The sequence below is a fragment of the Hippopotamus amphibius genome, chromosome 5 (assembly GCF_030028045.1).
Source record: "Hippopotamus amphibius kiboko isolate mHipAmp2 chromosome 5, mHipAmp2.hap2, whole genome shotgun sequence".
NCBI lineage: Eukaryota > Metazoa > Chordata > Mammalia > Artiodactyla > Hippopotamidae > Hippopotamus > Hippopotamus amphibius.
The window spans coordinates 81,042,582-81,056,477 of NC_080190.1; the positions used below are offsets into that span (position 1 = coordinate 81,042,582).

Here is a 13,896-nt window from a genome sequence, read left to right on the forward strand (position 1 = left end):
AGAAAATTTTAGAGCTGTAAAATTCCCTTCATGTACATTCATATACACAACAACAATGCATCATCCCTGAATAGCCAAAGCAATCTTAAGGGGAAAAAAAAAAGGAGCTGGAGGAATCAGACTCCCTGACTTTAGACTATACTACAAAGCTATAGTAATCAAGATATTATGGTACTGGCACAAAAACAGAAATACAGATCAATGGAACAGGATAGAAAGCCCAGAGATAAACTATGGTCAACTAATCAATGACAAAGGAGTCAAGGATGTACAATGGAGAAAAGACAGACTCTTCAATAAGTGATGCTGGGAAAACTGGACAGCTATAAGTAAAAGAATAAAATTACAACACTTCCTAACACCAAACACAAAATTAAACTCAAAATGGATTAAAGACCTAAATGTAAGGCTGGACACTATAAAAGTCTTAGAGGAAAACATAGGAAAAACACTCTTTGACATAAATCACAGCAAGATCTTTTTTGACCCACCTCCTAGAGTAATGGAAATAAAAAAAAATTAAAGTGGGACCTAATGAAAATTAAAAGCTTTTACACAGCAAAGGAAGCTATAAACAAGACAAAAAGACAACCCTCAGAATGGGAGAAAATATTTGCAAACAAATGAACATACAAAGGATTAATCTCCAAAATACATAAACAGTTCATCCAGTTCAATATCAAACAAAGAAACAAACAACCCAATTAAAAAATGGGTGGAAGACCTAAATAGGCATTTCTCCAAAGAAGACATACAGATGTCCAAGAGGCACATAAAAAGCTGCTCAACATCACTAATTATTAGAGAAATGCAAATCAAAACTACAATGAGATATCACCTCACACCGGTTAGAATGGGCATCATCAGAAAATCTACAGACAGTAAATGCTGGAGAGGGTGTGGAGAAAAGGGAACGCTCTTGCACTGTTGGTGGGAATGTAAATTGATACAGCTACTATGGAGAACAGTATGGAGGTTCCTTAAAAAACTAAAAATAGACTCACCATATGACCCAGCAATCCCCCTGCTGGGCATATTCCCAGAGAAAACCATAATTCAAAAAGGCAGATGCACCCCAATGTTCACTGCAGCACTATTTACAATAGCCAGGTCAGGGAAGCAACCTAAATGTCCATCAACAGATGAATGGATAAAGAAGATGTGGTACATACATATATAGTGGAATATTACTCAGCCATAAAAAGGAACAAAATTGGGTCATTTGTAGAGACACGGATGGACCTAGAGACTGTCATACAGAGTGAAGTGAGTCAGAAAGAGAAAAACAAATATCGTATATTAATGCATATATGTGGAATCTAGAAAAATGATACAGATCAACCGCTTTGCAAGGCAGAAGTAGAGACACAGATGTAGAGAATAAACATATGGACACCAAGTGGGGAAAGCGGGGGGTGGGGGTGGGGGGGTGGGATGAATTAGGAGACTGGGATTGCTGTATATACATTAACATGTATAAAACAGATGACTAATAAGAAAAAAAGTATCAAACTGCAGACTTTAAATATATGCAGCTTATTGTATGTCAATTGTATCTCAATAAAATTCTTCTTAAAAGGAAAGCAAAAAGCCAGTAACGCATCATTATCCCGTAACTTTATTCTTTCATCTTATATCAAAGTAGGACATGACTTTCAAAAACAAAGAAGGGGGAAAAGTCCTCGGAAAAATAAATAGGAATAAATACTTTTGAGGAGTAACAAGAGCAACAACAAAAAACCCCAAACCTAGAGAACTGAGAACCTTTAAAGGAATGAAACATATTCTTAGCAAAGTGGGGAAAAAAAACTTGAACAAAGTAGCAGGGCGGGGACTGGGTAAACCATGGACCCACAGCACAGCTTAATCATGTAATTACAACTTGCATTTACTCTGAAATTGCCTGTTGGTTTCCCTTTGTTTGGCGGTATCAGTGAACCTTTACCTGAACCCACTAATCTAAGCAAGTCTTCCAACATATTGCAACTTTATCCTTTACTTTGTAAGACACTTTACAGGTTTCCACCTACACTATTCCATTTCAATTTCACAAAAATGTCTGAGGCAGTACAAAGGACATGTCCAATTTTCAGAAGGCTCGGAGACGCTGGAGAGGTGAGAGAGCTTTCACCCTGGAACCTGGAAGCTGACTCCTAGCTCAGTAAGTACTCTTTCCAAAACACTTGCCCGTCTCCTTAGGAAACTATCAAAGAACAGTTAATGAGGCCCGCATCCTATCAGTTTCCACTAGGAGCTGAAGGAATCTTTGGAAACAAAGGCAGATAGGTCCGCTCAAATGAACTACCTGCTTCTTTTATATTACGCACTTTGTCAAAGTGTCCTTATAGCCCTAGGGATTGAAGTAATCACCGATCTTTTAATCATTTTAATATCTGTTATGCTAATAGCCTGCTAATAGCTAAAAGACGCTTTCCAAATTATCCAACAAGGTGACAGGGATAATTGGTGCTCATTCACTCGAATCACAAACTCTTTCTATTGCATAAAAAATCAAATGCTTCCAATAGGGAGATAACCATACAGTATAACTTACTGTAAAGGTAAAGGCAGTGTCATATCTGAAATAGGCACTAAATGAAATATTAATTCACTTTTCTACCAACTTCTTTAACTTACTGATAGAAATAGAGACACCTAGACTACAGATACCAAAAGAGATATCTAGACCAGAAATCCACTCGCCCAAGCCCTTTGAATAAAGGTCTTTGAATTGAAAAGGTGCGTGTCTATTACATAGGAAGTGAGGCTGGGTGGTACTGAATAATTCATCAGTTTCCAGCCCTTTCCTTCTCATCAGACACAGGCTGGAGTGTGTCTTCACCCACTGCACCCAAGCATCTAACAGAGCCTTCAACCTAAAACAGGGCCAAAAAGTTGTTCATGAAGCCAACCACTTCCTTTTTTAAATTTTCTTAGAAACTTTGTTGAGGAAAAACATTCTATTACATTATATATTTCACAGTTCAACAGAGGATTCCACAGCTATGTGACGTCTGATTTTTGATGAATATGTTTCCACGAGACAGCATATTCACTAGCTGTCCATCACCACTGCCCGGTGCCACTGGTCAAGCATGAGACAGTTATGTGCCTAATGAACAGAAAACTCATGCTTTACACCTCCCCCTTCACATCCCAGTCACTGTGTCAATGTTACAACATTTCAAACTGCTAAAAAACAGCGCCGCTAAGGTGTATACGATTGTTTGGAGAAGTGAGAGCGTTTTTGGCACTGAGATACTTATAATCAAGTCATAAGCTCTGGCTCTAAGTTGAGAAAGCCATTTTTAAATAGCAAAAATACAAATGGGAAGTACAGGAGTTTAGAATGCCACAGAGGCAAAACGGAGGCCGCGAATGAAAAGATTACGCCTGTCCTTTCCATTTCTAATAGCCCTGGTGCCCAGTAGCTTCTGGCACAAACTAGTTCAGAGTGAAGGAATGAATGAAAGAAGTGAACGAATAGTAAATGTAAGGCAACCTACCTTACCTTTGTCCTGTAACCCAATGTTCTTATTCTAGGAGAGAGAAGACAATCTAAACATTATATTGGAGGACTGGGCAGAGGGCTCAGAATAGTGACCGTGCTTCAGGTTACTTTGGGAACCTCAAGTTCCATATTTTTTTCACAGTTCACATTAAAATTCATTACTTGAGGGCCCATGAGACAATACCAGATAGAAGTGTTTTTTCTTATTCATACACATAAATTGGAACCCTAATCTAAAACCTCACTTTTATCCGGATTTCAAGTCACCATCTATCTAGCTAGCTAGCTAGCTAGCTAGCTATCTAATCGCTAACCAGACAAAATTGAGTTTTCCTCCCCATTTCTATTTGTGTCCCTCTCTGCGTACTTTGGGGAGTTGAATGGTCACAGCAACTGGCAGCAAACAGAAGACAAGAACATACAGCTTCAATTTTATAGGATGATCAGAGAACAATTTAAAGTCATGACAACATGAGATAATTTCCACTGTTTTGCATTACATAGAAAAATATGTCTTGGATAGTATGTCAACAAAGTATGAAAAATCACACAAAACAGATGCACCACGGCATGGAATTTCATTTCCATTTTTATTGGACATACTTACTAAATCACTCACATTGTATTACAACTCATGCATAATTCTGATGAGTTGTTATTTCTTTTCTATCAGCCTTTTAAGTTGATGTGCTTTCCTTAAAATGACATTGATAGAATGTCAGTCACCTTTGAAGGCTAGGGGCTGGGGCCATGCCCTGCCTCACAAAACCAAGGACTGCTTAATTAAGCATCTTGGAAACTCTTCTTCATCTTTGCCGCAGAGACTGTCTGCTTGGGAAATGCCCTCCCTCCCTCCCTTTCAAACCTCATTTCCATTTGAAGAGAGCTAGTCCCTAACTGCTTCTGGTCACTCATTCCCAATCTCTTTGCAGCCTCTTCCAGATCCAATCCCAGCAGGACATCAACTAATAAGCGTTCCCAAAGGGGACCTTCCCTGCTTGGTGTTCTCTGGAACTCCATAAGGAAAATAAAATATGGCTCTGCCTTCCTTTCAAGCCGAGGGACAGCTGAGTTATCATTACCCTGAGGCTTGCGGACGGGACTTCAAAATGTGGGGTGCCTTTTGATTCCACATAAATACTTCCCCCACTAAAGACTTCATTTAATCCAGCAGCTTCTGAGTCATAAGCAAACAGCTTCTGACCTGCGGACAACTAGGAGTGAGTCTATTAAACGACAGGCCTCTCCCACTGCTGACAGGAGCAGATGGGTTCCAAGAATTACCTCTCCCTGATGTCCTGCAGGACAGAAAAAAAGAAAAAAAAAAAAAAGGCTGATAAATGGAAAAAATGAATTGAAGCATTTTTTTCACTCATTTTTATTTTTAGTTTTTTAAATTAATTAATTTATTTTTGGCTGCATTGGGTCTTCGTTGCTACATGCAGGCTTTCTCTAGTTGTGGCGAGCAGGGGCTGATCTTCATTGCAATGCATCAGCTTCTCAGTGCAGTGGCTTCTCTTATTGCAGAGCACGGGCTCTAGGTGCGCGGGCTTCAGTAGTTGCGGCATGTGGGCTCAGTATTTGTGGCTCGCAGGCTCTAGCGTACAGGCTTAGTAGTTGTGGCACATGGGCTTAGCTGCTCCGTGGCATGTGGGATCTTCCCCAACCAGGTACCAAACCTGTGTCCCCTGCATTGGCAGGAGATTCTTAACCCCTGCGCCACCAGGGAAGTCCCTATTCTTTTATTCACAATGTTGATAAAGACTGAGATATCTTGCAATTCACTGACGGCTATTTTGGTAGTGCTTATGGCTGTTATATTAAAGGCAACTTAAAAGGAAAAATTATACACACACGTCCATTTAAATGAGTGTTCTCTTTCGGCTCCTCCCTGACAAGTCTTCAGAGAGAATATGTGGAAAGCTGAGGTCATTTTCCATGCCACAAATCAAATGTGTGGCTTCACCTAGAGAGAGCTGTTTGTATATTTTGCTGTAGGAGTAATGGTACTAAGTGATATTCTGTTTAAAAGGTTTGGACTTTATCAACAAGGAGCTACTGTAGAGCAAAGGGAACTCTACTCAATACTCTGTAATGGCCTACACGGGAGAAAAACCTGTAAAAGGGTGGATATACGTATAACTGAATCACTTAGCTGTACACCTGAAACTAATACAACACTGTTATTCAATAAATCAACTATACTCCAATGTAAAATAAAAAAATTTTAAAAAGGTTTGTACTTTAATTTTCAAAATGAGCAAGGTGCAGCTCATTTCCTCTTTTACACCCTCCTCTACAGTTTCTTTAAAAAATCTAATAATGCAGAAGGCTAAACTTGCTTAGAGAGGGGAGGAAATGTAAAACGACGTTTCATACTTAACATCACAGTCTAAAGCAAAGGGCTGTCACTGCACGGATAACTTCCTGTGATGTGAGGCTGCTGGCCAGCAATGAGCACTTTTATCAGGGCGCCCAGAGAGTTGCAGGCAGAACACGAATCGGAAACTAACAAAAATGTGGATTTGCAAATTTACGGACTCAAATTCACAGAAAATTGGAAGGCTGAATTGAAAGTATTTTAAATGATACATGCTAGGCTTAAAAGCTTCCTGGCTTATGGAAATGTGGGTGAGAGGCAGACCTATTCTGGAGTGTTACTACCAGGCGAACAGCTAATTCTAATCCTGGCTGAGGTTAAAAACATAGAAGAGGGTTATTTCAGATTAATAAGGAGAAAAATCTGTATCTTCAGGGAATGACATTAAGGAGACTCTGAGGAGATAGAGGCAACATCTCTAAATATCTTGAATGGCTTCAATAAGAGAATTTGCATTTAAAACAAAGAAAGAATTAATTATGTACAGACCAAAGCAGATAACATGTCCTTGGATAAAAAAATAACAGGCGGAACTTTTAAATGGTAGTTTTTGTTTGTTTATTTGCTTTAGCTGAAAAACAATTCAGTATTTCTTAGGAAATTTCTATTTTTCTAAATCATATGTTTTAGATACCAAATATAATGATAACTTTAACATGTTTATTAACTAGGTCTCTTAAAAGCTTAAAAAATTGTCTTACTGAGCAACAGCAGACCAAAACTAAAAATAGGAGAGAATTGTTTTTTAATTTTGGGAGAACATGGTAACAGTTTTGTCTAATTCTATAGAAGTAATCAACCTCTAAGACAGATTAAAAGACTTGATTCTTACCACAAAATTTACAAATCTATAACTCTAGCCAATGAAGAAAAAAATCTTACCATATGGAAAAATTTCTAGTAAATGGCTTAAAATTTTATTTTAAAAGACTTTCACTTACAAAATATTTTAGTTTCAAAGGTTAAAGGATTTGCTTTCTGTTATTTCCAAGTCCTGTTTTTAAGAAAATAATTTTTGTCTCTGATTTCCTTGTACGCATACCACTATGATTCATGGGATTCTTGGGGAGCAAATGGATTTAATGGGACAGAATCCCACAAGGCAACAAGAAACATCGTGGGTATTTCCTGTGACATGCGGCTGCTACTCTCAAGAAGAATTTCAGCTCGTTAACCTTTATTCTGTAAACTTACTGCGCAGATAGAGGAAACAAGACCACAGAAAGTCAAGCAGGACGCAAATGGTAAGATAACCAATAGAAACACTTCTGTAAAACTGAGCATGTTAACCAGAGAGGAAGGTGCTATACCACTGATTTGTTTTCTGAAAACGACCATGTGGAACTTCCCTGGTGGCGCAGTGGTTAAGAATCCACCTGCCAATGCAGAGGACATGGGTTTGATCCCCGATCCAGGAAGATCCAACATGCTGCAGAGCAACTAAGCCCGTACACCACAATTACTGAGCCTGTGCTCTAGAGCCCGCGAGTCACAACTACTGAGCCCATGTGCTGCAACTACTGAAGCCCGTGCGCCTAGAGCCCGCGATCCACAACAAGAGAAGCCACCACAGTAAGAAGCCTGTGCACTGCAATGAAGAGTAGCCCCCACTCACAACTAGAGAAAGCCCACGTGCAGCAATGAAGACCCAATGCAGCCAATAAATAAGTAAATAAATAAAATAAAATAAAATAAAATAAAATAAAATAAAAGACCACAGTTAAGCACTGGTCTATCTAATATGGCAGCCATGAGCCAGATGGCTAATTAAATCTTCATTCATTCATTCATGAAAATGAAGACTCCATTTCCTCAGTCACACCAGCCACATTTCAACTGTGTGCGACCCATGTGGCTAGTGGCACTGTTTGGATGCTACAGACATGGAACTCGTTATCAGAGAAAGTATGATTGGACGGTGCTGGTTTGGAGGATGGAGAAAGGAGATGGACGGAGTAGAAAGAGTGACCTCAGTTACCACAGAAATAAGATCAGAAAGTGGGCCCAGTCATCTTGCTGTCTTTGAGTGAGGGTTTTTTTACAGCATGAAAAAGCTCAAATGAATGCCCTGAAGTTTTAGTTTATTTCTCTCAATTAAAATGAGTAAGGTGTTGATCATATCAGAAGGTGATACACACGATCACCTTGTTTAGTCTTCATCACACAGTACGAGGTAGGCAATACTATAGTTCCATCTTACAGGTACTAAGTGAGGCTTAGAGAGAGCACGGGACCCACTCAAGGTCACACAGTTAACGTCTGGATTCCAAGCACCCCTCATCCCTCCAAAGCCAGGGCTCTCGGGTGGCCACCTGGAACTCTACTTGAGATGGAGGCGGAGAAAATACACTCCAGATACCACTATAGACACTGCTGCACAACAGGGGCCACAGCCAGGTGGGTGGCTTGTTCTTAGCCGGCATTCTTTCTCCTTTCGGCTGAATACCTCCTTGATGTTGAGTGTGAGAACTTTCTGTTGACATTGGAATGGTATCTCCTTCTAATCCCATTCTTGCCCCTACTGTTCAACCATCCACTTCTGAGCTTTCCAAGTCCAGCCACTTCTTTTCCTATCTTTCCCATGACAGCTTATGAGAAAGCCCTGGACCCACTCAACCAGAATGGAGTGTCACCAAACAGGGTATCTGATGTCCCAATATTCCGCCACACACACAGGTGTTGATGTCTTAAATATCCTGTTAACCAATGACTTCAACGTCCCAACAAAGTGCTTAGAAAATGATAGTTTATCACGTACTATATACTAATGACTTTTTTTAAAGCTCTTTGAAGTGGTTCTAATGGTTGATGTCCAGACAACTTAGGCAGAAGGTGCATGTGACCATATATTCTGAGGGCCTTGCAGGACAGCACCTGCCACAGAGGCCAAGGAGGAGTGAGCACAGATGAGACCCTTACCTGCGAGGTGAGCCGTCGTCGTGGGGCTGGATGATGACCACCTTCACAGTCACCGAGGTCCGGAGAAGGTCGATCATCTGCTCGTGGGTCAGCGTGGCCACGGCCACCTTGCAGATTTCCACAAGGCGGCTGCCCTGGCGAAGGCCGGCCTTCCATGCAAAACCAAAAGGTTCCACGTCCGCAACAATTCCTTCGAAGTTCACATGGAAGCCCAGCTGGCCCAGCCCGTTTCTCCTCAGGGTCATTTCCACAGTCTCGCAGCCCCTGGTTACGATCTAAGGGAGAAGGGGACCGTGAGAAATGGCACTGCGGGGGGCAGCCCTGACCTCCCGCTGTCCCAGTGACAGGGGACATGGTTCAATCCATACTTCACTGTAATTACCCCTGGCATCAGACACGACGAAAATAACAAAAGTAAAACGATGGTTTCGTTCTTCAAGGGTAAACCGGATACAAGCGTCCTGCGTTTCCCTAGAAGCCACTGACGCAGAGCCTGTGAGCTTAAGATGTGCTCTGATAACTAACCCCCTCTCCTTTCTACATCACCTGACTTGGCTCTTAAGCATATAAATTCCATTGTTATAGACGGACTGAAGCAACTGAAAAAGCATGTGGAGCTTTTCACCCACCAAGCAATAAAACCTAATAGACAATTTTGTTTCTGGCTGCACCACGCAGCTTGTGGGATCCTAGTTCCCCAACCAGGGATTGAACCCAGGCCCCTGGCAATGATAGCACCAAGCCCTAACCACTGGACAGCCAGAGAATTCCCTATTAGACAATTTCATTCAACTTCAAAAATCGCCCAATGGTGCAGCAGCTATGGAAAGCAGTATGGCAGTTTCTAAAAACATTAAAATAGAATTACCATGTGACTCAGCAATTCTACTTCTGGGTATATACCCAACAAAATTGAAAGCAGGGTCTCAAAGAGGTATTTGCACACCCATGTTCTTAGTAGCCTTATTTACAATAGTCAAAAGGTGGAAGTAACTCAAGTGTCTATGGATGGGTGAATGGATATGCAAAGTGTGGCCTGTATAAACAATGGAGGAAAAAAAATGGCCCAAAGCCCTTCCAAGCTAATATTCAGCGATCTGCTCCCAGGATGGACGGCAGCAGGAAGTCACAATGTTAGGAGAACCGTAAGTGCTCTCTGCACCAGCCCTGTGGACATCCTGTTCCAGCCCCTCGGATCCCTCCCCTGGGGACTGTCTGCCTTTGCTTGCTTGCGTGGTGAGGACTATTCCGATCAAACGTGGGCTGGCCAACTAGCCTCCTTGGTGTCTGTAGACAAGGGCAGAGTACAGAATGGCACTCTTGCAGGCAGTACCCCACCTGGTGAACTCAAGTACCAGTAATTAGTTAATACCACCCTCAAAAGTGCTGAGAATAGCCCACATGCACTGAAAGAAAAACATGGGCTCATTGAGAATATGATTTGATGACCACAGCATCACTTCTTTGCGGGCTATTCAAAGTCCAGGGGAATCATACCCGTATACCCCAAAGTACAGAGCTAATGTATGAAGTTTCAGCTTTAATAAATGCTCCATTTCCATGAAACACGCTCTGAATACACACATTCCTATTTAATAAGACCTATGACTGTAAGTACAGCTGTGGGACCGGGGCTGGCTCAGTGTTATCACTAGTGTGGCTGAGGTTGCTATGGTTACTGCCATGGTGCCCACCCTGCCAATCAGTTTCTCATAGGCGCACATGACAGTTTGGGGCTTAGGAAAATTGGGGAAAGGGATTGCTGGTCTTAGTGGTGAAATTTTGAAAGACTGAAATTTCCAAAGTTACGAACTGAACTAATTTAAAATCGTTGAAAAAGTACTTTTGTAATATATACGATCTGAGTAAATTTTCCTTCACTTCTTTTTCAGCACTGTTTCAACTAAGCTCTCCAACCGAAAGACCTCGTATGATATGTGCCCGGCCTTCTTTCCAATACGAATGCAATTTTCAGCTGAAATTTAGCATCCATCTATCAGATTGAAGAGTGAACGGTCAAGCTTTTTCTGAGTCCTACGTGTTCTGTGTCTTCCTCTGATTTCTTCCAACCACCTGCCACTTCCCCTGCTCCTTCTCCCTTATGTTCCTTGCTTCTTAACCTTTGCAAAGGCTAAAGGATCATGCTCTCCATTTATCTGGAGTTCTTCACATGATTACACGGCCTCAATTATCACATGGTGGCCTCCTATCCACGTACCCGGGACTGGCTACATAATTTGCAGAGTCTGGTGCAAAATAGACATGCAGGCCCCTTAGTCAAAAATTACTGAGAATTTCAAGATGGCAACAGGAGAGCATTAAACCAATGCTCTGAGCTCTTCTGAGAGTGACTGGCCTTGCTTGTCCCTTTAGGTGGGAGCTCTCATTTCCCCCTGTGTCTTCACCTGCATAACAGACCCCTTTGATTTCACTTCCCACCACTAGAAAACAGAGTTCACCACCTGCCCAACAGCACCCCTTTCCAATCTCTCCACGACGAAAGCCTCTTCCTCTTCCTTTCCACTTCTGGTGCTCCTGCCCTGCACCAGCCTCATGTTCTAAGCCCCCAACAGTCTCTGGGTTGGTTTGTTTCCACCATCTCCTGTTGCAAGTCATCCTAGACAGAGAATATACTTCCTCAAATACATTCCAGACATCAGGCGCCTTAGTCACATTAGCAATAGTGTCACTTTTCTAGGAAAATGGTAGAATGGGGTCCACGGAACAGAGAATGTGTCAGAACCCACGAGACGTGCATTTTGGTGGCTGGTAAAGGGTGGGGTGTGTTTGTGTTGTATTTTCCGGAGCACAAGATTACGATGACTCAGTGGGTCTCCTAAAAAGAAGTATTTGCAGTATTACTAAAAGCACAATGTATCCTGACACTCACAAGATAACTCAATCCTCCAGATACATAAATCCTCCAGATACGATCACACACTTAATCATTGCCAAATCACACCTTGATTTGTGCACATACGCCCTCAATACTGTTGAACACACTGAGGCCCTTTCCTGTAAAGAGTGTCTGCAAATAATGACATTACTTCTCCATGGCCAGCAGACACTGACTTCATTGCATTGTCTCTTCTACGTGGTCTGGAATAACAAAAGATTTGTATTTGGTGGGAGGAAAGGGGGCAGGAAATGCGTATAATTTCTCCTTTTCTCATGATCCATAATTGACTAAATCGTTTCTAATTAATGAAATATACCTCCCCTTGGGGGAAGATTTACACATGAAAAATTCTTTTGTCAATGCACATTTTGTTCTTATATTTGATCTAGTCTTACAATTCTACTGTATATACTCAAACTGAAATCTTTACCTTCCTCTGTTAAAACACAAAATAGAAATACAACTGGTAAATACCATGGACATTACTTAGGGGTTTTGTACTGAAAATAATCTCTTTTATGACTTTAAGTCTTTCTAATTTAATGGGTAATTCCAGAAAACCTCTGTAAGAAACTGGCTGCAGGATTAATAACATATTTAATCCGGCAGACTAAACAAAAATACCTGCGATTCTGTGCCTATTAACTGCCCCCTGGAAAGGTACTGTCGTGCCAGTCTCCACAAACAGACATAATATCAAGTCAATTCTCCCGGCCTTCCTTCAAACACTATAAAAAATATCTCAATGTTCCCTTTGGAAAGTTGGCTTCACTTTTCCTTTCCAGTCCATGGGTGTTTGTAATGGGTGTTTTTCCACCATTCACGGATTCAGCAACTGCTCAAAAGGACACAGCATTTAAAATCAAACTCTATCACACAACGTTGTTAATCAACTCTACTCTAACATAAAATAAAAATTTTAAAAGATAAAATCAAACTCTACCCATAAGAAACAATAAATCACTCCCTAGATGACGTAATTGGGGTGGAACTTCCACAGCGGAAGCTATTACGAATCTGGGATGGAAGACCTAAGGATGGTGGAAAAACAAAACCTCGTACTTACTCCCAGTCGCTGGACAACTTCCCTGACGTCTTCGGCACAGCTGTCCACTGAGGACAGAAGGATGCATTCCCCTCGTTCATAAAACACTTTGATACTCATCAACCCAGATGTCCACCCAATGACATCCCTGCAGGAACAGTTAAAGACGACGTTCTTGGAATCCTTCTCGATCAACATTATGAACTCGTTGGAAATCCCAAGGAGACACTCGATGTCTGCGGACTGGCCGAAGTCCCGCGCCACCACATGCCACATGATGGCGCCAACGCTGAACAGGTGTGCATCCTTCCTGGGCTTTACTTTCTCCTTCTTCTTGGCACCCAGGGTAATGAAGCTGAATTTCGCGGAGGTGTCCACGGTCACGGTCGTGACAAAGTTCTCCGCCAGGTCCTTCAAGTACTCCTGCCTCGTTCGAGTGGCCATCGCTCGAAACTTCTCCGATTTGTGGGCTGCGTTTTCCGCATTGATTACTTTCGCTAAAAGGAAGTCCCGAAACACTGCTGACTTTGGGAAAGTTACCCCTTTGGGAATTGGTGGACCAAACGGTGGCACATCTTTTGATCTAGAAACTCCAACGCTGAGGGAGGAAAAGGAGAAACAAGATGAACTGTGATGCCTTAATAGTTACTTGCAGAAATGTGACCTGTGACCACACTTTCACTTGAAGCCTCTACTCTGTAGCCTAAAAGGCACTGAACCAGAGAGGGAGGTGCGGGACTTGACTCCTGTCCTCTAAGAAGGTCTTAGAAACATTGTGGAGGTTCAAATGGCTTAAAGGGTGACACCATACTTGACCCGTCTTTCCGTCTCTACCATCCTTAGGATGAACATGCTAGACTGAGGAGGAATTAACCTGTCCTCACATGTTATATCGTGGAGAGCTGTCCCAAAACTTCCTGTCTGGCCTGGAGTGTAGTAGTGTAGCCACACCTGCTGCTTCTCCGCTGAAGTGATGAACCAGCTCAAGCGGCCTCTCAGCACACTGGGCCCTGCCCCCCCAACACTGGCCGTAATAAACGCACATGGTCACCGCTCCTAAACGTGGTTTTCTCTTCCAGTGAAGAGCACAGATTCCCGGAAGTATTTTACCCATGGAACGCCGAGGAGGTCAAACCTCATTT

The 13,896-nt window shown here is 42.0% G+C and overlaps 1 protein-coding gene across 5 annotated transcripts in view; it reads right to left on the reverse strand.

Annotated features, from left to right (window-relative positions):
- SIPA1L2 (signal induced proliferation associated 1 like 2) overlaps positions 1–13,896 on the reverse strand; it is a 214,022-nt gene that overhangs the window by 48,778 nt on the left and 151,348 nt on the right. For all 5 annotated transcript variants that reach the window (XM_057734789.1, XM_057734787.1, XM_057734784.1 and 2 more), the window contains 2 exons: positions 12,776–13,352; positions 8,811–9,085 (listed from right to left, as the gene is read on the reverse strand). In XM_057734789.1, the coding sequence (XP_057590772.1) occupies positions 8,811–9,085; positions 12,776–13,352 (852 nt within the window). The remainder of the gene's footprint in view (positions 1–8,810; positions 9,086–12,775; positions 13,353–13,896) is intronic.